At 52.4% G+C, this 24,756-nt stretch overlaps 2 protein-coding genes across 4 annotated transcripts in view; one reads left to right on the plus strand and one right to left on the minus strand.

Moving 5' to 3' along the window:
* Positions 1-2,286: 2,286 nt before the first annotated feature.
* On the minus strand, positions 2,287-10,984 carry LOC106493185 (TBC1 domain family member 24-like). Its single transcript, XM_067308305.1, has 6 exons — positions 9,951-10,984; positions 9,483-9,641; positions 5,835-5,898; positions 3,964-4,059; positions 2,985-3,264; positions 2,287-2,432 (listed from the first exon to the last, which is right to left on the minus strand). The coding sequence occupies exons 1-6, from the start codon at positions 10,982-10,984 to the stop codon at positions 2,287-2,289; spliced, it is 1,779 nt and encodes a 592-aa protein (XP_067164406.1).
* Positions 10,985-16,941: 5,957 nt separating this feature from the next.
* STX8 (syntaxin 8) overlaps positions 16,942-24,756 on the plus strand; it is a 111,504-nt gene continuing 103,689 nt past the window's right edge. For all 3 annotated transcript variants that reach the window (XM_067308359.1, XM_067308360.1, XM_067308361.1), the window contains exons 1-4: positions 16,942-17,027; positions 17,823-17,922; positions 21,544-21,638; positions 23,537-23,647. In XM_067308359.1, coding sequence (XP_067164460.1) covers positions 17,011-17,027; positions 17,823-17,922; positions 21,544-21,638; positions 23,537-23,647 — 323 coding nt within the window. In that variant the 5' untranslated portion in view covers positions 16,942-17,010. The remainder of the gene's footprint in view (positions 17,028-17,822; positions 17,923-21,543; positions 21,639-23,536; positions 23,648-24,756) is intronic.

Here is a 24,756-nt window from a genome sequence, read left to right on the forward strand (position 1 = left end):
CTGCCTCGCCTGGGCCCCGCCGTGGACACGTATCCGAATACGCGCGTGTTCCTGAAGCCTTCCACCCGCACGGTCGTACCGGGACATTAAACGCGCCGGGCTAAGCCAAGTGCCTGCGTAAATCCTTCCGGAGAGGTGGCAGGGCACGGCCCCGCCAGCGGCTGCCGGAAAGGCGAGGAGCGGGGTCCGCAGCGGCCTTCAGGCCAGGCTGCTCGGCTGCGGCCGCGGCTGAAAGCGGTCAGGCGGTGCCAGGAGCACCGGTCGTTTTTCGTGAGGCAGTTTAGCTGTCTGCCGGCTCGTTTCACCGAGGCCACCAGTAGCCATCGGAGAGCAGCAAAGTTTGCTCCCTGCTGACCTTAGTGCAGTCAAGTGCCGGCGTGACGGAGATGAAAGATCTCTTTATATGCTATTACAAGTCCCCTGAGCCTCCAAGCCCCTCTGCTTTCTCTGCTTCATGTGTTTTGCTTTTTTTTTTTTTTTTTAATTCTCTAAGAGTTTTGAACTTTATGTGGTAATGGAATAAAGTGTAGAGAAGAAAGTACTATAGCATCCCTTTTAAAAATGGCAAAGACGCTCATCAGATTACAGGCACCGAATGTAATAAGCACACTGACATTCATTGTGATTTACAGCTCGAATCAGCAGATAGCAGAGGTATACAGCACATACAGCATCAAAGGGACTCGCAGGCTTTGCCACCACATCAAAGGCGTCCACGACCTGAACAATACAATCCCAATATCTCATATTTTAATACATTAGATGGGACCCGCTTGCCCAGAAACACTCTGAAGCCTGAGCCAGCGGCTGCTGAGAGAAGATCAGGCTGGATCGCTAATGAGCGGTTTTGCATTCCCAGGCATCTCGTGCCTCCTGCGCGTCTCTGGGTGGAGAAGAGAAACAGCCTCTGGGAAGGAAAGAGGGACTCTCATGGGAAACTTTCAGCTGGACGGAGAGTCCTGTGCGTGACCACAGAAAGACAGAAATACTGAGGATATCTTAGCAGAGCTCTTTAAATGAAGAAAAACAAGTAATTCTGCTGTACGCTTTCATGTGAGCGCAGTGAACATAGGTCAGGCATAGGCAATAAGATAGCTAGGCCTCGTCTCTTTATCTCCCCTTGATACATTTGGAAGACAACAAGTAATTGCTAAGCCTGCTGCGTAACTGGCTACTGGGTGAGTTTGCTACCGCTGCCTGCTCCTCCCCATGTTCTCCTGGCATCTCTGGAACCATTTGCATCGAGGTAGCAATAACTCCTGCTCTGAATAGCTTGAGAAATGGAATACATGAAAGATAAAACCACAAATGGAAAACGTATTTGGACGTGGCATATACACATTTTCATTCTGCAACCAGAATTATCTTTACGCGGTTTATATACAGTCCTCCCGCAGGGGTTGCATTGTCTCAACTAGCAACATTTATATGTTCACGTTTCATATTTTAAAATGTCTTCTGTTATCCTGATGCCAGCTAATCAGGGTTGGTTAGACTCATACGCGTTAACTGCTTGCAGTCCTGCAGCATCAACCCTTTGCTGTGAATACAGATCTTCAGTTTTATACAAGCATGACAAGGAAGGTTCACAGGCAGAGTTTGCTAGTTGGCTGCAGATGAATATAACACCAAGTGGAGCTTTGCTAATTATTGGTCAGCAATTTCAGCCAAGAACAATAAGAAAGTCTCCCACACTGTGTTGGATGGTGACCAGTGCATCATCCCAAGTGAATCTTGGTAACCCACAAGGGCTACAAAATTCTACATATGGTCCAAATGGTGGCATTGGGCTTGGGACTACCGTGAAATTGGGTATGGTGAGTCTTTCTACCTTGGTGCTGGATTTCATCTAGACTCAAAATTCCCACCAAGTATGCCTTTGCTGTTGTGTCACAGGTTTGCTGCAGAGTCCAGAAACACAAACAGGTGAGAGACGTGTAGAAAACACCAAAATAGCTCACCCAACATCCTGAAGTGGAACAGCATTGGAGGACCAGGTTGGGTTTGAACTGTGGGAGGAGGGCCAGGACCTAAGCTATTCCCCAGCCCCCCTGAAGGCAGCACCTGCAGTACAATTCATGGCATTTCATTGCCCTTGTTCCTGACCGTGGCTGCTGGTGATGACAGAGGGGAGGACAGGCAGGATGGCTAGCAGAGGGCTGCAGAGCACAGAGGCATCCCCGGCACTGCCAGCAGAGGCTGTGGCAGTGAGGCCGAGGGTGATCCCGGTGCAGCGGGGAGTCCTGTCTCCCCAGGCAGCGTGGCGAGGGGCCAGCCCCATGGTGCCTAGGTGTTTTGAAAGCCCCACGCTTCCAAGAGCTGCACCTTGAAGTTCTCCTGGCAGAGCGGAGGGTTGTCAAATGTCTCGCAGTGCTCCGTGCGCCCCCAGAGCAGCTCGGTGTCGAGGGCCAGAGCTCGGCCTCCCCCTCCACCTGCAAAAGCACGCCAGATGGTTGGGATCCGCTCTCACCTCCTCGCTGCCCAAGTGGAGAGAATGGCCCAGCCGATAAAGTTGCTAAGGACTGCCTCCATCTCTGCTTTATTTCCTCTGGCCACACCACAGAGCTGGGGTGGGAATGCCCTGAGCTCCCCTTTTGGCTAACCTGGATATCAGCATGGAAGCAGAGCTCCTAGAGAGTTGTCTGCAGGGCAGCTGGTACAAGGCAGGTACGAGCTAAATTATTAAACTGGTTGGAGAGCCAGAGAATGAGAAAAGATCATTGCATCCCCACAGCTAGGGCTAGCAGAGACCTGCTCTCTGGGGCTGGCAGAAGGGGCATCCTTGGCAGGAAGAGGGGGCTGATGTCATCTCCCCTGAGTTTTGGTTACTTAACCCAGGACAGGAGGTCTTTGTGTGCAAGGGGGCATCAGGGCAGATCAGATTCTGATCTGGAGCAAAGCCCTTCCTGGCCGAAGCAGCAATGTGTTGGGCAGCACGCAAGGAGCGTGGGACCATGCGAGGGTGCCTGCCGTTAGGTACTTACCAATAATGATTCCTTCCCGAGACCCGGCCATGAACATGGAGGCTGTTTGGGAAGGCAGGAGGAAATGCCTAACGGCCAGAAAAGGGGAGAGGCGGCCTTTCGTCCTCTGCGGCGCGGGCACGGTGAGGCGGTTGGAGCTGGTGCCCTGGCCGCCTGGAGAAGAGCCGAGGAGGGAGGCGGGAGAGGGGGAAGGTGAGCGCTGGCGCGAGCGCGGCACCGCTTTGGCCAGCTCCGGCTTCTTGATGAATACCCACTCGTACCGCTCCATCTCAGGGCGCACCTGGAGAGCAGGAGAAACCCGGTGAACCCTGTCCTCTCTCTGCTGCTCGTGAAAGCCGGCACTGCGTGGCGAGGCTGGTCGGGGGCTAAATGCTATGTGCCAGGCCCGGTCCGGAGGCAGTGAAGGGACAAGGCATCTTGGCAGCACCAGGACTGCTCTGGTGGAGGTGGTGGCCAAGAGGTTGGTTTTGTCCACACTAGGCACAGCTGGGGACAGGGAAACCTGTGCCACCCACACTGCCGGATGGATGCTGGATGGATGCTGGACTTTGCCCCTGGGATTTTTGAGACAGATCCGCCCCGCTCCCTCTGCAGGGACCCCAGGGCTGTTTGGGGATTGCTTCAGGCAGGAGCTGCCCCACGCAAACAGGGCAGAAACGCTCCCTGCTCGCAGTTACCCCTGTAGGATGCTCCAAGACCTGTCGAGAGTTATTGCACTTTGCCCCAGGGGCTCAGGCCACACAGGCTCGCCCGAGACAGGAGTTCTCCGGTTTTTCTGATCCAGCACAGCGATGTCAGTGCTGCTGCCTCCTAGCAGAGCTCAGGGGCAGTGGCAGGACCAGGTAAAAGAAGTGGCTTGATGCCTGCTGCTACACGCAGCAGCGTGTAACCGCCGTGCCCTAAGCTGTCAGAGGGGCGAAGGAAAAAGTAATCACAGACAAGCTCGTAAGTATAAACCCCTAAATAAAACGTGACTTACAGTGAATACGAAGCACTCCCCTGTCCCGAAAAAGCCCGATGTTGCCCCACTCTTTCTCCTTTCACTCCAGTCGGAGGAGAGAAATGCCCCGCACACCTTTGGGAGAGAGCACAGGGAGTAGTGAGCGGCTGCTGGGGAATCGGCAAGAGGAGGAGGCCTGGACCAGAGCACGCCATGGATGCTCCAGCCCTGTGGGGGACCTGAGATCTAAAATTTGCCATGTAAGCAAAATCCTGCATTAAGAAGAGTTTAGACAGAAACAGCCTGTCCCCACACCGCTGCTCTCTGCGTGTGTGCAGAGCCATTGCTTGGCTTCAACGACTAAGTGGGTTGGTGCCATTTCGCTATTTCAGAGTTGCACCAAGCCGCTCGCTAGTTGACTGAGCGGGGCCGATTTCGCAGTGCTGGCACGTTCCCCGGCACAGTTGGGCTCCAGGCAATGCCCAGGCATGGGATGATAGCGTTTTGCATGGGCAGGATGAGGCCATCCGTTTGGGCTGCATAGGAGGAACCTGTGCCCTGGGCCTTGGGACCGGAGAGGCACTTGTCTCTGAACAGCCAAAATCTGACTCCCGGTGGTGGAAAGGAATAATTGTGGGGCTCAAGGGGTTATTTTAACGCTATGATATTTCATTTCTGAAACATGCTCTACACTGGGGTCTAGGAGTCACTTGTCCCCAGCTGTGCCCATGGCCATTGGAGAGGTGGTCACTTGTCTTATGAGTCTTTAGGAAAAAGGCATTTAAAAATGGTAGAGACTCAGGTAACACATTTTTGTTACCTACAGGGGTTTTAATCAGTCCCAGGGAGAGGATTGAACATCACTCTCCAGATGTTTTGTCCAGTTTTTCCATCTGCGGTCAGGCCAACCCTGGTGCAGATGTCCTTCACATGACCACGGCTGGAGGAGACCTACTGAAGGGTGGGAAATCAAATCTGCCCTTGGTACTAAATAAGGAATAAAATGAGCTAAAAGGTGTCGGTAGCAGGGTTTTGTAAGTCACCTTTTGTAACGTGCAAAGCCCTGGAGGGTGGTAGAGTGTTTATCTCCTCGCCACGCTGAAGTGTCAGGCCTGGGAAAATCAGGACTTGCAGGCCAATAAATCTTTAGGATGCCTGAACAATTTACAGAACTTGCTTCCGCCATTTGATGAAGAGTGGAGAGATACAATATGGGTTTATGAGCCGCTCTCAGCGTCCCTGGAAAGAAGCCTGGCTTGGGTATTTTTGCAGTTATTTCACGACTTTCAAGTATTGTAGAAGCTGTCCTTATTTCTCTTCCATTTCCCTTGTGTGAATGCTATTGAAATCAAGGAGAGATCTTTGCATTTAATATATTTAAAGCAAGACCTCGCTCAGGCAAAGCATCTGCTGGCTTCGGGGAAGTCTGCTGAGTAAACACTTCAGGCTTTAATCTATATTTGCAGCAAAAAAAGTATCTCTCATAACTTCTCTCCATCTCTCTGTCCCCTCCTTTGCTTACCCCCAGTAGCGCCCTTTAGGCGTGCTACTGTGTGCCATGGGTGCTGCAGAATTTGGGAGCAGGCTGGCTTCACCTTGCAAAACCAGCTGAGCTGCCTGTTCCCCTTCTGATGCTGCGCTGGCTGCTGCACCTGGGCCCTCTCTTTGGATTTATGGCTGGGCTCCAAGGGCCGTCGGGAAGCCGGTGTAAGCACGCATTGTGTCTGTGTGTGTGTTTTGGTCTCTCCTAGAAGCTGGGGCAGACTCCCGGGTGGATAGAGCCGCAGCATGGACAGGAGGAGGACCTCGCCGCTCCACTGCTGCTCCAGGAAGTGCTGATGGGGGTAGGCACCCTTACCCGTGCCGGCACCCACGCTCCCAGCCCCCTTCTCTGCTTGGGAAATACTTACTTCTCCCTCTGTGGTTTTTATGAGCAGCACAGTCGGTTCATAACCTTCACAGCATGAGTAAAACCTGCAGAGATGAGCAAGGAGACTGGGTCGGTGCGAGTCTGAGACCGGCGCAGTGTGCTGCGCAGAGAGCCCAGGTGTTGGGCAGCTCCTCACCTGGAGCTGGGGCCAGGCGCCCATCACGAAATAGCCTATAAATGGCTTATATATCCTTCAGATACAGGGAGAAACAAACAGTCAGGTTTGCCTGCAGCTGGGTGCTGGACAGACAGGGATAAGGGAAGGAGGGAGCTATCAGAGGGGTTAAAACAACTCCTGTGGCCGTGAAATGTCCATGGTAGGAGAGGTGTGAATTAGCAGTGATTGTGTGGGCAAACTTCTGCAGGAAAAGCGAGTGTTACCAAACGCCTACCCTTCCCCGTGTGATTTCATCAGTCTGTCTGATGGGGCGGCTGCAGGGATGGGAATCTGCAGAGGGATCTGCCTGGGCATCTGGCACTGTTTGCAATTAGATATTTAGTGCAGGAAATGCTGAGGGTTGGCAAGAGCTGGTCAGGCCAAAGCACTGGGAGGTGCTGCCGGAGTGGGAATCGCTGCCTCGCAGACATGACGGCAGCATTTCTAACTCGGCGTGGTGCAAGCATGGCCTGCCGGGCATCAGCCTGTGACCAAGATGACACGGAGGATTTGTCCCTGCCCACCACTCTGCCCAGGCACGTCTGAGTCCGCTGTCTTCCTGGCAGCATCGGTCATGGCCTTGGCTGTGCTAATGGTATGACACAGGGAATTTGTCACCCGGTTGGGCTCATTTGTGCCTAGTGGCCCAAGTCTGAGCTGCCCGTCGCGTGGTGGGGAAGATCGCAGCCCCAGGCAGGATGGCAGGGCATCTTCCAGCAGCCACGGAGAGGGGATGGGGGATGCCCTGTTCGCTTCCGCATAGGACCACCTCTCCCTTTCGCAGTGCTGCATCTCCGCGGGCTCAGGCAGCGTCCCTCAAAGCCCAGGCTGGGGTACCAGAGGATGTGGAGTCTGCGCTGCAGGGCATTTTCAACCCAGGGCTGCTCTCGTCTGGAGTGGAAATCTTCTGGTCTAGCTTATACTAGTGGGGGGAAAGTGCTCTTTGGTTAGGGGTTGAAATAACCTGTTTTACACACTGTGTATGACATGAAGCTATAAAGGAGAGTTGAGAACAGTCGCTGCTTTTCTGGGTTGATTCTTATGTTGAGCAGCTTGTCTGAGTGAGCTCGTAAAAGGATAGTGGCAGAAACACTTAATCACTTAGCTCGGGCAGCTCTGGTGTTTGTGCAGTAAGTGGGGGAGTTGGCTTATTATGGGCCTTCTCGAGTCATCATTTTTGCTCGGTGAAGCAGGTAATTTCTCAGATAAATCCAAACATAAAATCCTCCCGTCCTATCCTCTGCACCGGGCTGGGGTGGGGATACTTGATGGGGGGAGTTTACCAAGTAAGCTTCCTTTCAATCTGGATGCATTTCTTAACTGTTGGGAGCCCAGGACCCTGCGTGACTCCCATCCTCCGAACGCCTGGGCTCTGTGCCCCGGGGCTGCCTGCTGGAAAGCGACACAGGGGAGCGGGGCTGTGTTTGGCCGGGATATGGCAGGGACACCTTGCTGTGCGGCAGCTGCTTCTCTCTCATGGGTTAGGGGAGCATGTTCATGTTCCTAACGGAGGGCTACAGTCCCACCAGCCCAAACATTAAATCCACCCTGAGAAGCAGGAGTGATTGATGGCACAGGCAGTGTCCAGTCCCCGGACAGTCCGAGCATCTTTGCCCAGCTCATCAGTGAGCACTTTCAGTAGAGAAATGCCCTGGCACTGAGCATTGCAGGGACATCTCCGCTTGCTCCCGTGCCCTGCAATTGCTCCACAACTGTGGCAGTGGGTGTCACAGGGCCGTTGTACGGTTCCCAGTGGTCCTGGGAGCCAGGATCAGCCCCGTGGCTCCTGCTTCGAGAGCTTCGGGTGGCCTTTTATGCTGATGTGGAGACACCCTGGATTTGGCAGACTGATCTAAAAGTGCTGTTTGAGTGGGGTTTGACAGAGAGAAAACAGCACCTGCACTGGTGAGGAGCATCAGGTAGGCAGGGGCTGAGTCTGCCCCCAGCATTTCACTGCAGCTGGGTTTGATTTGATACAGATGCTCCTGCTCTCTGCCAGCACAGCTGGGATGAGGGAAGAGGGCCAGATCCTGCTTACTGCAGAGAGGGATGCCCAGCCTCCCCTTGAATCATTCGCTGTTACGTCTAACCTCCGCCACTCACCCAAGTGGCTCCCGTGTTCATCGCCTCCATGCGAAGGAGATGTCCCTCCTGCCCAGACAGCGAGGGGACATGGGGAGCAATACCAAGGTGCAAAATGGGTCTTGACCATTAAAGGACCCTCTCAAGACTGCAAAGTAGAAAATATCATGTACTCCAGCTGCCGGGGCATTGGCAGCAAGTGCAGCCGGGTTGCTGCGGAGGAGGGAAGGGTTGTTAAAGGCCACTTGGCCACTTGGCTCGAGGTGGAGAGTGGCAGTCCCCACGGCTGCCTCTTGTGCTGTCTCCCCTGCACTTGCGCAGGCTGCGGAGCGGCGCAGGAAAGCATTGCCTAGGCTCAGCTTAGCCCTCTCTGAACTCAGACGGCACCTGGACGTCAGCGGGGACAGAGAAGAGACAGCACTGATCCCATGCAAGCTGGGTAAGGCCGATGAAATGTCCGTGGTGGCTTTTCAGGTGGGAGCCACCGGCACTGGCAGCTATGCCAGTCTGTGGCTCGGGAGGGCAGTCCTAGGGCAGCGCGCGTCCCATCCAGGCAAGGAGGGAGAGCGCTTGCCGAAAGAGGGGAGCTGGGAGGTGACAGCCAGCAAGACACTGGGATGAGCAAAGGAAGTGAAGTGCCCTCAGGGGCAACTGGACAATCCCCAGCGCTGAGGCTGGTCTTTCTTTTGCAGGTTTGGGCATTGATCATGACACCTGGGCTTTCTTAGCTTGAGTTCAGAGGGTTCGATGCCTCCCCACTGCAGGATGCACCCGACACCTGAGCTCTGCCTGCTCTGCCCATGCTACTTCTCAGCTTAACGTGCTCCTTATGAGGAGCACGTTTGGGTTTCCTGCCTGAAAATACTCATGCAAAGGTAACATCTGCTCACTGGAAGGGTTTTGCTGTTCCATGGATTGAGAAATCAATGGAAAAGTCATTTTCCAGCTCAGTTTTGAACTGCAGCACTGATCGCAGCATCCAGCAGCTGCCCTTGGCTCTGTGCCGCCCTGATGGAGCAGGAGCATTGGGGACAGCGAGCTGGTTGGGCCTGGCTGATTGCAGCATGCTCGGCACAACGCAGCATGCAGGGACGTCAGGATGGGGGGCAGGACACAGCGGGGCCAGTATGGAGGCTGCTGGCAGTGCCAGCAAGGAGCTGGGCTACTCCCAGGCTCATGATCTCGAGGGAAAGGTTTTTGTTCCCTTAGTGGCAGCAGGCAGACATGGGACTCCCTGCTGCAGCCAGCAGAGTCCCCAGGAGACCTCAAACACACCCCATAAATAGGTCGTGTTGTAAGGACTCCTTTCTACGCCACCAGTGTGCCAGCCTTTACCCAGTTTTATGCCTGGCCCATCTAACCCGACGTGACTTGCGGATAGCGCTTTACCTCTGCAGGCTGCACCCGTCTTCTGAGGTGGAGAAGAGCAGCAGTGGGGGGAAGAGGGAGAACCGCTCGGGGATCCAGGACCAGATGATGCGCATCTCCTGCGCTGTTACAATGCTGGAGCTGAAATTCTGCATGTCCACAGCCAGGTGGAAGGATTGCCTGTGCGAAGGAGGATGCCCGTTACTGCCGAGCCAGGGTGCCTCAGGGGCATGTGGGCTTTTATGGGTGCAGCCCCCACAAATCAGGTTTCCTTGTGCCTTCTGCGCCGTGAGCTTTCTTTTAGCGTCGTTATCCCTAATTGTATGGTACCCCTTAACCACATGACTGTCTGAAAGGCACCTAGCAGAGCCAAACCAAGGGAGCTCCCAGATGCTCCCCTCATGTTTATCTCCACTGTAACTCCTGGTTTATCTGCTTAGCCCCAATCTGCCTATCTGCCTATGCTGACAAACCGATAGGCCCTCTTACCTGCTCTGCACCATGGTCATGCCTCTCTCCATTAACGCCTTCCTGTTGGCCATCTGGAGAAGCCAGATTTCCTTGCGGGAGAACAGCCTGATGCCAAATGCTCTCTCTAAGAGTTTGTCGACAGTCACGTGCTCACCAATGTTCTGCACGAAAGCTTGCAGGTCTGTCTTGATGTCAATTCCCTCGAGCTCTGTGGAGGTCACTGAGAGCCTGTACTGCTTCAACAAGGCCAAAGCAATGCGGTAGAGGACCTTCTGCCCCTCCAGCAGGTAGACATCAAATATGCGGATGGCGTAATTGAAGGGGAGGTCATGGAAGAGCCAAGATAACCATTCGGAGTAGACCTCAAAGACATTCTCAGAGGCACTGGCTATCAGTCTGTGAGCTGCTGGGCAGTGCTTGTTGGCCAGATCCCCAAAAGTCATGCAGGAGGCTTGGTGGGCCAGGAAAGATTGGTCAATGTAGCTGGTGTGGGTGGTGTTGCTGGCGATGAGACGAGAGATGTTCTCGAAACACTGAGCTTCCTCTTCACTGTAGTGCAGCAGCAGAGCCACCAGAGAGGGGAGGATTGGGCTGTAGGTTATGTCGGGGAAAAGGTTGCCGATGCAGATGAGAATCTTCTTCAATGCCATGACCCCTTCCAGGGTCAAGCAGTACGTGGGCATGGAGCATCCTTCGAGGAAGTCTGGCAAAGGATGGGAGCTCACACTCTGCTTCCCAAAGAGCCGACTTGCTACGTCCGTGTAGACTAGAGCATCTGGAGTCACGAGTCGGCAGGCGACCTGCTGGATGAGCTGGTGGTAAACCTGAGCTCTCAGCGCACGGCTCGTTGCCCAGTAGCCTTCTCTTGCCAGCTTCTTCAGCTCTCTTTTGGGCTTAGTGAGGATGTCTCTGGGGATATTTGCCTGTTGCTCCAGGTCTGGCATCCTATCCCAATCCACAAACTGTCCACAGCCCAGACAAGAGGAATCATCAATATCCCAAGTGTCAGCCTCAGACGTGATCACCACAGTGACTGGAGATGAGCCAAACATTTCTGTAGGACAAAGACCCTTCATTCGACACGCTTCACCGCCCCAGCTGACAGCGTTTCACCCTGACTGACGGCACTTCTAAGTTTTATGTCAAGGGAAGGTCTGCAGGAGGCTTTGCCTGGCTGGAGCTGCTTACACCGCCCTCGCCTCCTCACGCTCATCTGCAGACCCTTTACCTACCCCCAGCTGAAATATCGGACTTGGTCTGGAGGGGACACTGGGCCTGGAGGCGAGGGTGTGTTGTCCCCGCAGCACTGGGCATAGCTGGGCACAGCATTTACGCTCCCAGCAGTAGCAGACTCAAAGCCACTCTTTCCGATCATTAGCTAGAAGGCAATACATTATTTCTGCCTCTTGAACGTGCTTGGGGGTGCCATGCCGGGGAACCTTGCCGGGAAACGGCGCTGAGCACGGCCTCCTCCCCCTGGGGCAATGGAGGCAGCGGGGCTGGCTCCGTCCCGTGGAGCAGCGGCCAAGGCAGGAGCCCGATGGCTGCTGCCAGCTCTGCAGGGAGGCAGCGCAGGACGCAGCCTCTCCCACCTGGGGTGCCATCTCACCGACGGCTGAGACCTCTGCTTGCTGCTTCCCTTGCGCCAGGTCTGGCCCTCCATGAGATGGTTTAGTCGCTGAACTGGCAGAAAGTGGTGAATGGTTGCAAAACCTCTATCTGGGGGCACAGAAAGTGCCGGGCTGGGCATGGCATGGGTGACCGGGCTGCTTCCCCACTCTGGGAGAGGATTTTCACTCCCTTGAAAAGCTCCTAGCTTCCCTTCCCAGCCTGTGACTTGCTGAGATGGGCAGCGAGGATGCAGTCCATGTCCCCAGGGGACCACCATGGGACAGCAGCATTACAGGGCTATCAAAGGCCATCAGGCTCTGGAGTATCGCTGACAATTTGATGCTGGACGGCAGCTCAGCCCCAGTCCAGGCCTGCAGGACCTGGGGCAGCAGGGCCACATGCTGCCGGCGATGCAATTTGCCCTGGCCAGGGGCTGAGGGAGGACCTGATGGGCCACCAAGTGGTGCTAAGGCCAAGGGGGACCATAGGCATCCTGTATCCTGAGGATGGAAGGGGCGGAAGGCAACAACTTGCCTGAGTCTGGTACCCCAGCACCAGGCTGGTGCCCACTGTGAGCACGGATGGAGCACACAAAACCAACCTCAGCCATTTATCCCTGCTCTTACTGGCTCCTGCAAACATCTGGAGATGCCCATGTCCCACTGCTCGTGCCGGGGCTGACGCGCAAGGCTGGGAAAACTCAGCTTTCTCCCACCCTCAGGCCGCTTGGGTACCGGAGCAGGCAGGACTGTGCAACCTTTTCCAAGGCGGTTTGGATACAGGAGATAGTGCTGCAGCAAGAAGGGCCTCACCAAGGGTGTGGGGAGAGGTCTGTGGGGTGCAAAGGGCTCCCCTTCTCTACGTAACCCGATGCACCCGAACAGACCCATCTAGCAGACCGCACATGAGGGCTGGAGATGGTTTGAAAAGCCGCCTGGAGACAGAGATCGCCTCACGGGAGGGCTCTGAGGAGCCTCTTGCACTCCACACTCGGGCAGGGACGTGCAAGCTGCCGTCCTTGCGCAGCGAGGAACAGCAGAGTTTGAGCTCCTCCTAGAGAGCAAACGCGAGGCTTTTTTTTCCCTGGGGTTACAAGAGAGCTCAGCTCCGAATCCTGTTCGACATGATATTAATTGTCTCCGTGTGGGTGAGTTCTGCTAGACTGGTATTAATTGGCAAGGATCAAGTCGATTAGCAGAACGCATTAATTCTCTAATGCATTTAGTCGTGGAGGATGGAGAGTCTGGATTCGCTATTTGGGGATTTGCACAAAGCTAAACCTCGCTGCTGTGGACCAAAGGGGACCTGCCGCTGGGACAGCACAGTTCTGGCCACGCGTGTGACATGCAGTGGGAAGCAGCGTGGGAGGGCCGGGGAGTCAGGCCGGGATTTGGGGTTTCTTCTGGGTTGAATCCGGCTGTGGCTCAAGTTATTCTGGTTCAGTTTGGCCCCTGCTCAAGTTCAGCAAAGCTGGCAGATCAGGTTCAGTTCTGGTTCGGGAAGAGAGCAGCAGTTTTAACCAGTTCCTGGCTCAGCCTGACTCCCTGCTTCAAGCAGATGGTCGCATGAACAGGGGGATTAATGCAACCTACGGCTTCTCCTGGCCAATGCGAATCCCAGGGAAGCTTCTCCCCTGGACAGGGCATGTACAAGGACTCTGCTGTGGGGCTCTACTGGTGCCTGGTACGGGCTGAGCTCCCTGCAGCCTTTTCCCTGGCGGGGGTTTACCTAGCACCTCTCTTCCACCTGCATGCCTTGTGTCAGGAGATTTTTAGACGAAAAAATATCTGAATATCTGGAGGATCTCTGCCAACAGGTTAAAAAAATTTCGGTGTGTGTGGGGGGGTGTCACAGGCAGGCACTCAGTATGGTCACGTAGGCTTATAGCCAGCGGAAACCAGTCTAAAATGAACATCTGAGTCGCAGCAGGGTTATTTGCCCTTCGAAGTGCTGCAGCACTTTCCAAATCCACCTTGCACGCGTAGCTGGGGTGGAGGTAGAGGCCAGCTGCGTCCTTGGCGTCCTGCCACGCGCCGAATGGGGAGGGTGCAGCAGCCCGAGCCCAGCTGGCTAACGGCGCCCAGGCTGAGGACACGTCCCCCCGGGGCGGCGTGACACGGGAGAGGAGGGCTGCACCCCCCCCCCCCCAAACCCAACCCCAACCCCAACCCCAACCCAAACCCAAACCAAACCCAACCCCAACCCCAACCCCAACCCCAACCCCAACCCCAACCCCAAACCCAGCCCACCGGCGCTCACTCACCCCGCGCGGCGCCCGCGCCGTCGCCCTCGGGGCCCAGCGGCGCCGACCCCAAGGCGCCGGGCGCCTCGCCGGGGCGGCGGGACAAGCCGAGCCCCACCTGCAACATCTGCGCGGGCTCGCCGGCTGCACGCGCGCCGCCGGAGCGCTTCCGCCGCGGTCGCCTGCCCGGGCTTTTAAGATCAGCGCCGGCCCGGCGCGCGGGGGACATTTATTTGGTGTAAATAGCGCGCGGGGTGGAGCGGCTCCCGCGCTCCCGTCGCCCCCCTTCCCGCCCCGCTTCTGCGCCGAGAGGGATGTAAACACCGTGCGGGAAGATAGCCATCGAAACAGCAACACCGTCATTAACCTTAAGCACTCCTTCGTCCCAAGGATAAACGTTATTTTCGTAGCCGCGGATTCGCTCCTCGCGCGGGCGTCACGGGGCAAGGCGGCGGGTGCGCGCGTGCCACGGGGCCGGCCAAGCGCGCGCCCCGGCAATTCCCCGTCCTTGAGCTGCGGAAACATAAACACGGCAAACGGGTTCGCAACCGCTTCCCGCTGGATCGCTTGGGTCTCGGGAAAGCCCGAAGCCGGAGCGCGTGAGCGGCAAACGCCGGGAAGGCGGCTGCCGAGCGGGAGAGCGGGGCCGCGGGAAGCGGCTGGCGCCCCGGGCCGGCGCGCGGAGGGCCGAGGCGAGGGAAGGCGCCTGCGGCCCCGCCGCTCCCGGCAAACCGCCACGCTCGGGGCGAGGGGGGACGTCTCGCGCGGCCCCGCAGGCCCCTCCGAAGGCGCCCGGCTCACCGTCGGGAGCCGGTTTTCCCCCCCGGCTGTTCAGCGGGAGCACGAAACGTGAGCGTTCCCGGCCCCTTTCTGGGACTTGCTCATTTTCCAGCCCGGCCCCTCTCAAATTGCCGCTGTCGATGGCCTTAGCCCCCAAACGCCGGGCAGGATCACAACCCGTACGTCGCAGCCACAGCCCGAGGAGCCGGGTTAAGGGCAAGCACCGCCGAGGGCCGAAAGGAGAAAAGCTCCGGGGAGCGTTGCGCCGGTCAGACGTTGGCACCTGTCTCCGATCAGGAGCGGCGCCTTTGCAAACCGGCTCCGTTTCGGATGAAGGAGCTTCCCTGTTAGGTGCCAACACGTGCTCTGGGGGCCGCGGCTTTGCCGCTGGCCTCTCCCCCCTGGATTTCTGGAGAAATTGGGGGGCGAGGGGCCACCCTTGCCGAGGGCCCGGCGCCGGGGTGGCCGCACGGGCGGGTTTGCAGCAGCAGCAAGGGACGGAGCAAAGCCGTCCCTCGTCCGCACCGAGGTCTGCGCGCCGGCGGGCAGCTCCGCGCCGAGACGCGCCCGACGGGCAGGGGGCCGTCGCCGTGTCCGAACTCGGCGCGCTTGCTGCCTCTCAAGCCCCCAAGGAAAAAGAAACCAGAACAAATTGCAGAACTGAACACTTGCTCCTTCGGTTCCTGCGGCTGAGCTGGTTCTTCGCGTCTTCCTGCATCTTTTGCACGTCCATGGAGGATCAAAAAGGGGTTTGCTCTATGTGATTATTGCTCCTTCGGGCTCCAAGCAGCCTGCCAAAATTTGGCGCCCTGCAGGTTGTCTCTCTAAGGAGCAGAGTTAATGATAGTTCTTTTTTTTTTTACACAGTCTCGTTTGCTTACCAGGAAAGCAGAGAGTCCTGCTTCCCGGGAAATCATGACGAAACAGCTGGCAGGGCACAGGGTTTTGCTCCTGATCCAAGCTTCCCTCTGCCAGCACCCGCTCCCTGAACGCTTGGGGTTACCGTCATTTGGGGGGACGCCCGCCCTGTGCTTGCCCTTGCTCTATTTTCCAATTTTCCAGGCTCCTCTATCCCAGTTGGATTGCAACCCTCTGCACAAAAGCACTTCCCTGGCACAGTTTTGGTTGAAGGTTTCTTCTGTTTCCCCATTGCCTTGAAGGGCAGCAGGACACTCTGCGCTTTCAGTGCATTTTAAACCAGGCCATAACGTTATGATTATTGCAGTAGCAATTTAGAAGCCCCAGCGAGACTGCGGCTCCTCTGTGCCGAGCGCGGTGCAAACTGCGCGAAGAGACGGTCGCTGCCCCGAAGAGCTGCAGACGAATGCAAAGGCAGGGCACTGCACAGTGGCTGCGTACAGGCAAAATCAAAAATATGAAGCATTTCCTCGTTCTTTAAAAGTGAAGGCCAGAAGCATCACTTTCCACGCAGAATAAGGGCTGGTTCCATGAAACTGGAAAATGATTGCAGGGAAGCAATTGCACTGAACAAATAAACTTTCCCTGTCGGTGTTTTCAACACAAACACTGCGGCGCTGAGCAAGCGGAGAGTCCCAACACACCCCTTGGCCCGTGACCGGCCATGTGGGCCTCAGCCCGCAGGCAGCTGGGGGCCAGTGGCAGCAGGGGGAGATTTCAGCTTGCAAACCCAGCTGGGACTTGCCAGGCTGCTGGCCCCTTCGAGGGGGGAGGTCCCAACCTTGCGCCTGCACCAGGAGGGCCAGGGCAGGGCTGGGGACTGCCCCGTGGGTGTACTGTACACCCTGCGCCGTGCACCTCTGCACCCTGCACCCCTGTGCCACGCACCTTGCACCTCTGCACTGGGGACCCCTGCAGCGTGCACCATGCACCCTGCATCGGGCACCTGCACTTCTGCACCCTGCACTGGGCATCGGGCACCTGTACCCTGCACCAGGCACTTCTGCAGCGTGTACCGCGCACCCTGCACTGGGCACCCAACACCTCTGCGTCATGCACCGGGTGCCCTGCACCTCTGCACTGGGCACCGGGCACCCTGCAGTGTGCGCCGTGCACCCTGCACTGTGCACCCAACACCTCTGCACCATGCACCGGGTGCCCTGCACCTCTGCACTGGGCACCGGGCACCCTGCAGTGTGCGCTGTGCACCCTGCACTGGGCACCCTGCACCTCTGCACCGTGCACCGGGTACCCTGCACCCCTGCACTGGGCACCGCGCAGCGTGCGCCATGCACCCTGCACCTCTGGCCCTGCATCGGGCCCCCTGCCCCTCTGCAGCTCTGCCCCGGGCACCCCGCCCCTCCCGCGCAGGCCCGGGCGCCCTGCCCCGTGCCCGCGCCTCGGGGGCGCGCGGCAGCGCCCGGCGCCTGCGCACGCGGCCGCTCCCGCCGCCGCGGTTTGGGCCTCGGCGCGCGCCGTCGTCAGCTGCCGCGAACAGGAAGCGCGGGGCTGTTCCGGGCTGCGGCGATGGCTCCCGACCCCTGGTGAGCGGCGGCCGGGCCGGGGCCGGGGTGCCGGGGTGCCGGGTGCCGGCGCGGGCTGCCGCGGCCGCGCAGAGCCGAGGCGAGGCGAGGCCGGGTGCTCCGCGCAGAGCAGCGCCCGGCCCCGGCCCCGGTCCCAGGCCGCTGCTCGGCGGTGCTGCGCCGCGGAGGTGCGCGCAGGCCCCGCCGGGCGGCGCTGGGCCCTGGCAGGAGGCGGCTGCTCGGCCGCGGCCCCTGCGTGTCGCCGAGGGGGCGGCTGCGGCCTCCCCTGGCTGAACAAACGGCCTGTGGCCGCCCCGCGTTCCGGCGCCGCCGGCCTTAGCTGGGCGCCTGCTACTGAGCCGGCCCCGTGACGGGCAGCGGGCGCCGGGCCCCGTGCAGGGCTTTGCGTTCCCCCGGTGGCCTTGGTCTGGCGGATGAGTTAGAGGTGCTGGGTGTGGGGGAGCTCGGTGCTGTTGTACCGAGCTCTTTGCTTTTGCTGACGTGCTGGAGACGAGCTCGGGGGCTCGTTTCTCGTTGCGGCGGGTACTCTGCACCTTCAGACTTAAAGGCTTTTGGCATGTGGGAGCTACTGGGTTTCTACAGCGTTTTTTCCCCCAAAAAAGCTGGTTTGGTTTTAGGTAGATCCCTTGAGGCCTTTCTTTTGTGTATTACTTAGTTTTCCAACTGCTGAGATGATAAAGTACATATAATTTCCATGCAAAGTGAAGCTAAACTGGAGTAATAAAGATTGAAAGTGAATAATGGGATGTGCAGAATGGTTCGAGGTGTACTCAGCTGCCTGAATCTTGTTCATAGGCTCTCGCTGTATGATTCCACTTGTCAGATTGCACAAGAGATTGCTGAGAAAATCCAGGAACGTAACCGGTACCAAAGGAACGGTGAAAGTACAGCAAAGGTACTGATCTTCCAAAAGCTCTAATTTTGAGAACGTGGATTTTTGGTTAGATTTTGCCTTTAAGTGTTATGAGTATTGGTGGAATGTTAAATTTGCAAAAAATCAAGCATGTCTAAGTCAGTCCTGAATTTCCTGCTTCTCTGGCCAAAGAAGGAAACCAAGTACTCTTCGGGAAGGGTAATGCTTTAGTCAAATTAAATGGTTGGGAGCGATGTGGGAAAGTGGGTGATGTTCCATGAACTATATTAGTGCGGGGAACAGGCTGCTTGAGCTCATTATTGCTGTAAGCTGGGCATCAGCCGGTTCAAAGTTACTTTAATGGTAGGAACCTTGTACTAATAGTATATTCTTTAAGATTCTTGTAAAGAAAACAGGAATGTGATTTCTAAATTAACAGCAGCTTTTTAACGTCACCAATGTATTTTTGGATTTAACAGTAATAACTCTTTTATATACGGAGTATTGCTGCTTTTACAGAAAGGGAAGTGAAGAAAACCTTGTCCATGTCAGGCGTGCACTACTGACTGCTCGAGGCTGTCGCTGCAGGCGGCAAACTGGGTATCTGAAAGGCTAAGAGATGTTGTGATGCATGTGTCAGCTTCCGTGTACTCGTTTTTGTGTACATATAGAATAGATCCTCCCCTCCCACCCCCGCAGGTCAGCTTGTTTCCTTTCTGTCATGGCTGTAAAACAGACCAAATATGAATTTTGCAGGGTTTTTTTTGTTTTGTTACATTTCTAACAAAGTAAAGACCAGAGTTTAATATGAATGAGAAGCAACCTTTAGTGCTTCCCCATGTATTTTTAGGTTTGCCACCTTTTCACACTTTCTGTTTAAAAAATTAAATAAAGGAAAAAGAAAAAAGAAGGATTCTCAGGAGGCTGCTGTCTTTAGAACTAAAAATCCAGTCCTTTCCTTCGAAAACCGTAGGAACCTACTTGATTGCACATGAGTCGTGTCATTAACTTTTCCCCTGACTGCATTGAGGGGAACATGCATGCAAGTTATTCTTTTATAAGAATTACTCTTTATATAAAGGTTGTTCTTTTGCAATAATTTGCATAATTAAAAACACTGAGTGATGTATTTGGTAGACTGTCCGCCCATTATAGCAGGGTTGTCATATGATGTGAGATCGCTGGATCTTCTTTGCTGGTCTCATTTCTGATAGCTTTTAAAATAAAATGTCGTTTTTGAACTGCTGGAGAAAACCGTGTAGGCTTTTAAAAATAATCAGTGCTTTTAGTGAATGACTCAAAATTGGCATAAATTCAGCCTCCTGAAACCTCTTCTGAAATAAGCATTTTTAAAGTGACTGGGGAGAAACCCTTTCTCTAGCTCTAGAATTAAAAATGAGGGGAGCATTTTGAGGCAACGATTAAAGTGTCTGCTTTCAAAATGACCAACTATTTGAAATGGTACAGATATATTCAAGCGATAGAACACTAACCAAAAAAAGTTACTACTTAATTCATCTATATTTATAGAGGACAAAGTTCTCTGATGTGCATCATTGTTGTTTGTGACGTGTTCAGAAAAAAAAAAAGTTGTGTTAGTGTTGTTTGAAGTCTTTCTTGTACCATAACTCTTCTAGGTTATGTTTTGTGGAAACATTACACAGCTGACTTATTTCTTCATAAAATCATTTGTTCCATGCTCTGTGTTTTCCAAGTGCAATTTCCCTTAATCCATTTACAGTTAAAGATGAATATTTGGCAGTGTTTGATTCTACTATAAACAAGTTTCCAACAATGAAAGAGCTGTTTTCATAACAGAAACTCATGTTGAGAAATCCGTGGCTGAGCAATCATATATTCTACGATTAGCAAACGTTTTAACAGGGAAAAAGCCTTTGTACAATATTTGCCTGGTAGGGAGAATGTAAACAGGTTTTTATTTTTTATAGTATTTTGCCATTAGCCTGGCTAAAAAAAACCTCCTTGGTTATTGTTGAATAAAAATAGAGCATAAAAGTTAAAATGGAAAAAAAAAAAAAAAACCTGTAGGGAAAGATGTCAAGCCAGCACTCGGCATCCGTGAACTCTGCTCTATTGAGCTCTCTTAAAACCTCCGTTGGTTTTATTTTATTTTTATTTTTACTTTTGCTTTAACGGAAGCAAAATCTTTTGTTACAGCCCCGCGATTTCTGGCCAGAGCAGCAGAAGGAATCTGTTTGTTAAGTGACCCTCTTGGATGCGTGTACCTTTTGTGTTACTTTGCTATACGGGGTTTATTAAATGCGATGTTCTCCAACCGGATGTGAGTGCAGGAGACGTACATGTGAAATGAAAAGACCTTTTATTATCCTTACGTAGCGGGCACGCAGTGGGTTGAACTTCCCTAAAGGCATTTAAACCCCATCACGGCTTTGGACGTGTTCCTTTAGTGTGTGGCTGGTCTCCGCTTTGGCTGTGTTCTTTCAGGACTGCCTAAGCAGGGTTGCATCCGTTTCTGTCATTGTATCTGCTAGGGTTCGACTGTAGGAGAACAGGTCTCATTGATTTAAACTTGTGATGCTACCAGGTGTTTTTTCTGATTTTTTTTTTTTTAATTTTTTTAATTTTTATTTTAGAATTCCATCCAACTCCATGCAAATACCAAATGCAGTTTAACTGAAGGGCAGGATGCTTGCAGCAGGGTGACTGTTCACTAAGACTTTGCTGTCTGGCTGCTGCTTCTGTGTTTTCAAGGGCACAGGAATGAGAATCGAAGCAAATATTCCTTCTTTCTTGCTATTTCATTACTCGGGGCATCTGAGTTTGCTACCCTTTATAACTAGCATGGCTAGTATCTTGTTTACAAGAAGCACATGGAGTCTTAATTAGGATGACTCGCATAGTCAATTGCTTTTATAATGTGTTTTTCCTAGTACGCGCTCAATAACTGGGATGGAAAGGAATTTAAGGAAAAAGCGACACAGAGGATAATGTCATACTGATTTGGGAAGGGGTGGGGGAAAGAGGAGGAGAATTCCCACAGACCTCAGACGTGCTTGAAGCAAAAAAGAATGTGTGCAACTTAACTACGCTTTTAGTAAGACCAGACCCATGTAAACTTTGTGCAGGTCAGCTGCAAGAAGAGGTGGAGTGTCCTAGATGGTATTGAAAAGTCAAATTAAACTAATCTGAATTTCTTGTGAATCTTTAAAGTGTGGAAAGGTTCAGTGGAGGAAAGGTCTCAACCTGTAACAACCTCCCCTGTAATCATGGCTGCTGGGAAAGAAACCTAGTGGCAGAAGAAGCTGGCGCCTGTCTTTGTATTAAAGATCAGAGGAAAGAACTGGAGAACTAACTGGAAAATATGAAAATGTGCTGAAATATTTTGCCCATATAAAGGAGTCTGTTTATAAAGACTTGAAAGTAAGCTCTCCATATTAAGCAGCATTAATGCATTAGAATTGTGTTTGCAAAACCAGGACTACTTATCTAATTATTTTGTAAGCAGTCCAGAACAGTTAACTATATTGTCCCCTTGGCGGCTCTGGAGCTGGCTTCTCTCGGTTTAAAAGGAATCCTTCACGCCAGCGTAGCTGCAGTTGCATATGTTGTCACCTGCATGCAGTGATAGGAAATTTTATGCAAACATAACTCTGACAAAAAATCTTTTTTCTTCCCCTTCAGGTCAATGTGACAATCAGATCGTCACTGCAGAATCTCAAAGAGAAGATTGATCATCTGAAGGACTTACTGCTTCGGGCCGTATCAACGCGCCAAATGTATCTGTGTAAACATCACCTCATTGACCTTTCCATAATGTAGGAGAGGGTGGAAAAATGTGCTATAACTGGAAGGAGGCTTTGCTGTGCAGTTATGGCTTGTTTTTTTTGTTTTCTTTTTTCCCCTCCTTTCATTTTTGGAAGACTCTGTCAATAGAGCTTTATCTGTGATCATGTTTGATATTTTTATTGCAGCTATAGTATAGAAAGGGTTGGTAACCTGAACAGCTCTGATATTGTGGGTTTGAGACTTGCTTTGGTTATGCGTGTGTCAGAGAAGTTTAACAAGATGGTCTGGCTAATCTCAGACGGAGCTGCTGTTGTCCTGCCCGTGGACTGTGCTGGCCCCGGTGATGGAGTGGCTGGCTTGTGAGCTGTCTCAGTTTGCTCATCTAGCAGAAAACGAGCCGACTTTCTTATTTTCTCTTGCCTTGGTCACTGGCTGCCCGAGCGCTAGTGCTTGCAAAAAGGAAGGGTGAAGCCATGTCCCGAGAGTGGGCAGGCGTGTGGCAGTCCTGGATGTGGACTGGCTTAAGGAGCAACGGAACTGCATCCTCAGAGGCATCTTGGTATACCTTAAAAAGAAATTACAAGTTTCTCTTCTAGGAATATCACCCTAGGGCCTTACGTGGATTTGCTGCTCTCTCTATGCGCTAGGTTAGTCAAGCCTAAGGACTCTGTGCGAGAAGCGTGTCCGTCTCCCTGTAAAGAGGTGTCCAGCAGCAAACTGATTTAATGAATGGCTGATTGCTTTCAAGCTTACTGTAGTAGAAATCTTTTCTAAGTGTAAGCCTTCTGAATGCTCTGCTGAGGGCAGTGGGTAAACCTTTCCTTTCAAGTGAATACCTTAGAGCAAATGAAGGCTACTGCTGTGGCAGAAAACATGCACAAATCAGTATGGCTATTGCATAATCTCCTTAAAAGTACTGGGAAGAGAGTAGTCTTTCAAAATGTCTGTCACTGAGATTAATTAAAAAGGCAAGCGCATCTGCCACTGTCAAAGTGGCAGTACTCCAGGACATCTTGTCTTTCAGAGACACTGAACGGATTTTTTTCTCCTGCTTCAGCTGCTACAAAGGAGTCCTGATGATGAACTGTAGATGGGAGCAGATGCTTGAAGAAAATTTTTCGGTGTTTGCTCATCACCTATTGAACTTTGCTGAGAAATACTGTTGTGGTCTGTGTAATGAGCCTCAGTTCCAGTGAAATAAGATGTGAAATACCCTGCTGATTTCAACAGCTCTATTCTGCCTTGGGGCTGCATGGTTTATATCATAATATTACTTACAAGTCTGTGCAGGATAGAGCTCTTCTAAGAAAACTCATTCCTTCCGTAAGCTTAACCCATGCACTAGCGTTGCACATTGTCAGTGTTATAGAATACATCAGCTGTGTAGTACTTTTTAGTAATAAATGAGAGATTATCGTGTTGGATTAGGGGGATACCATTTTGAATTCTTATGCTGATTTGGTAGTATATACCCTCCCAATTTTCTCATTAGTTTGAGATCATGAAGATCACTATCTATGAAACCTTTTTCTCTGAGATTCGCAAACCTCAGAAACATGTTTAGAATAAAACCAGATTTCATTCTGAAATGGATGACTTAACCTTCTGTTAGGTGTTGTATCCTTTTTTTGAATTAAAATAGTTGTTCTGGTTATCTTGATGACAAGGTCTGACTCATTTTAAGAATACATAATAGGGTTTATAACTGATAAACAAAGATGAGTGTATTTTTTAGATATGTATTCTGATCTTTGAAAGTTGTTATTTCCAAATTGGAAGTTTGGAAACTTCCAGTTTGATGCAGTATTAGCCAGTTACTGTGTGTGATTCTCTCAGTATTGAGATTAAAGTTTATTTTTAAGTTTGGACCTTAACCAAGTACCACTAGCACGCAGCTGGAGGGGGACAGGAGGCAGAACTTGGTGGACGACCTTCTCACCCGACAGAGGCAACTTCAGGCGTCTTATAAGAATGAAGGCACAGAACCGGATGTGATAAGGTATGACACTGTCCCCTTAAACGAACAGTGTGATTTGTGCTTTGAATATGTCTGAAGGTAATGCTGAATGCGTCCATAGAATTCATATACCTCTCCATGTAGCAAAGTGCAGTTTTACTCTTTAGAAATCTTGTGCCTTTTTTAATGACAACGTAATACATATCTTTCAAGGCTGGAGAAGACACAAAGGAGCGGAGCGCTGCTTGGAAGTGGTAACGGTTGACTTTGTGATCTAGTAGAGTCTGCTACTGAGTTGGGCTGACGGGTTTAGGTGCATTGTTGGAAAGAAGACTGTTAGGACAAAGCTTAAACTTCAGACAGTTCCCCAGTGATCTTTTCTTTGTTTTCTTTTTTTGTAAGAATCAGCAGGGTGCATTCAAAGGGAATATATTTCGATTTCCATTTTGGTTACATCAGAGTGGTGCAGGGCAATGTACTGGGGTGAATTGTTCCCAGACAGAACAGTTAATAGCCTGAATGTTGTCCTTTCTTCATGCAGTTCTTTCTTATACGGTCCCTTTCTAATTGAAGGAGTTACATTTGTCGTCTCATACTTGTTTTTAGAAATAATCCATCCCTGGTGGTCTCTAACTGATCAGGAAGAAAGTGAGAGCCGTTCCTTGAAGTGTGAAATGCGAAACTCTTGCCTGAGTTACTCTAAAACTATAAGCAGCCCATAAGTTGGATGTGGTAGGAGTGAGAGGTGCATTATGCATCACATGCAAAGCACCTTAGGTGTAGGTTTTTAAAGGTATAAAGAGCTGTTTATAAGATGCCTTTTAATGCAGATGTTGCAGGGATGGGTTGTTTCTAGTGATTTGTCAACAGTCTTTTGAATTTTATCCATTTCCAGTTAAGTCAGTACTGTTTTTTGCCTAGGGAGTTCCACCCGCAGGTATTTGCTACCCTTGGCATACCTCTGGACTTTAGGTAGCTTTAGTTTCTCCATATGTATTTATTTTATATTTATTTAATATATTTATATTTAGTTTCTCCAGTTGCATAAATGCAACTTTCTAAGAAAATCTTTGCAGATACTTTACATCTAAGAGCTTTTATGTCTGTCTTAGATACCAAGTTAAAAATGCTTGTTTGGTGAGCAGCAGAAC

The sequence above is a fragment of the Apteryx mantelli genome, chromosome 19 (genome assembly GCF_036417845.1).
Source record: "Apteryx mantelli isolate bAptMan1 chromosome 19, bAptMan1.hap1, whole genome shotgun sequence".
Lineage (NCBI taxonomy): Eukaryota > Metazoa > Chordata > Aves > Apterygiformes > Apterygidae > Apteryx > Apteryx mantelli.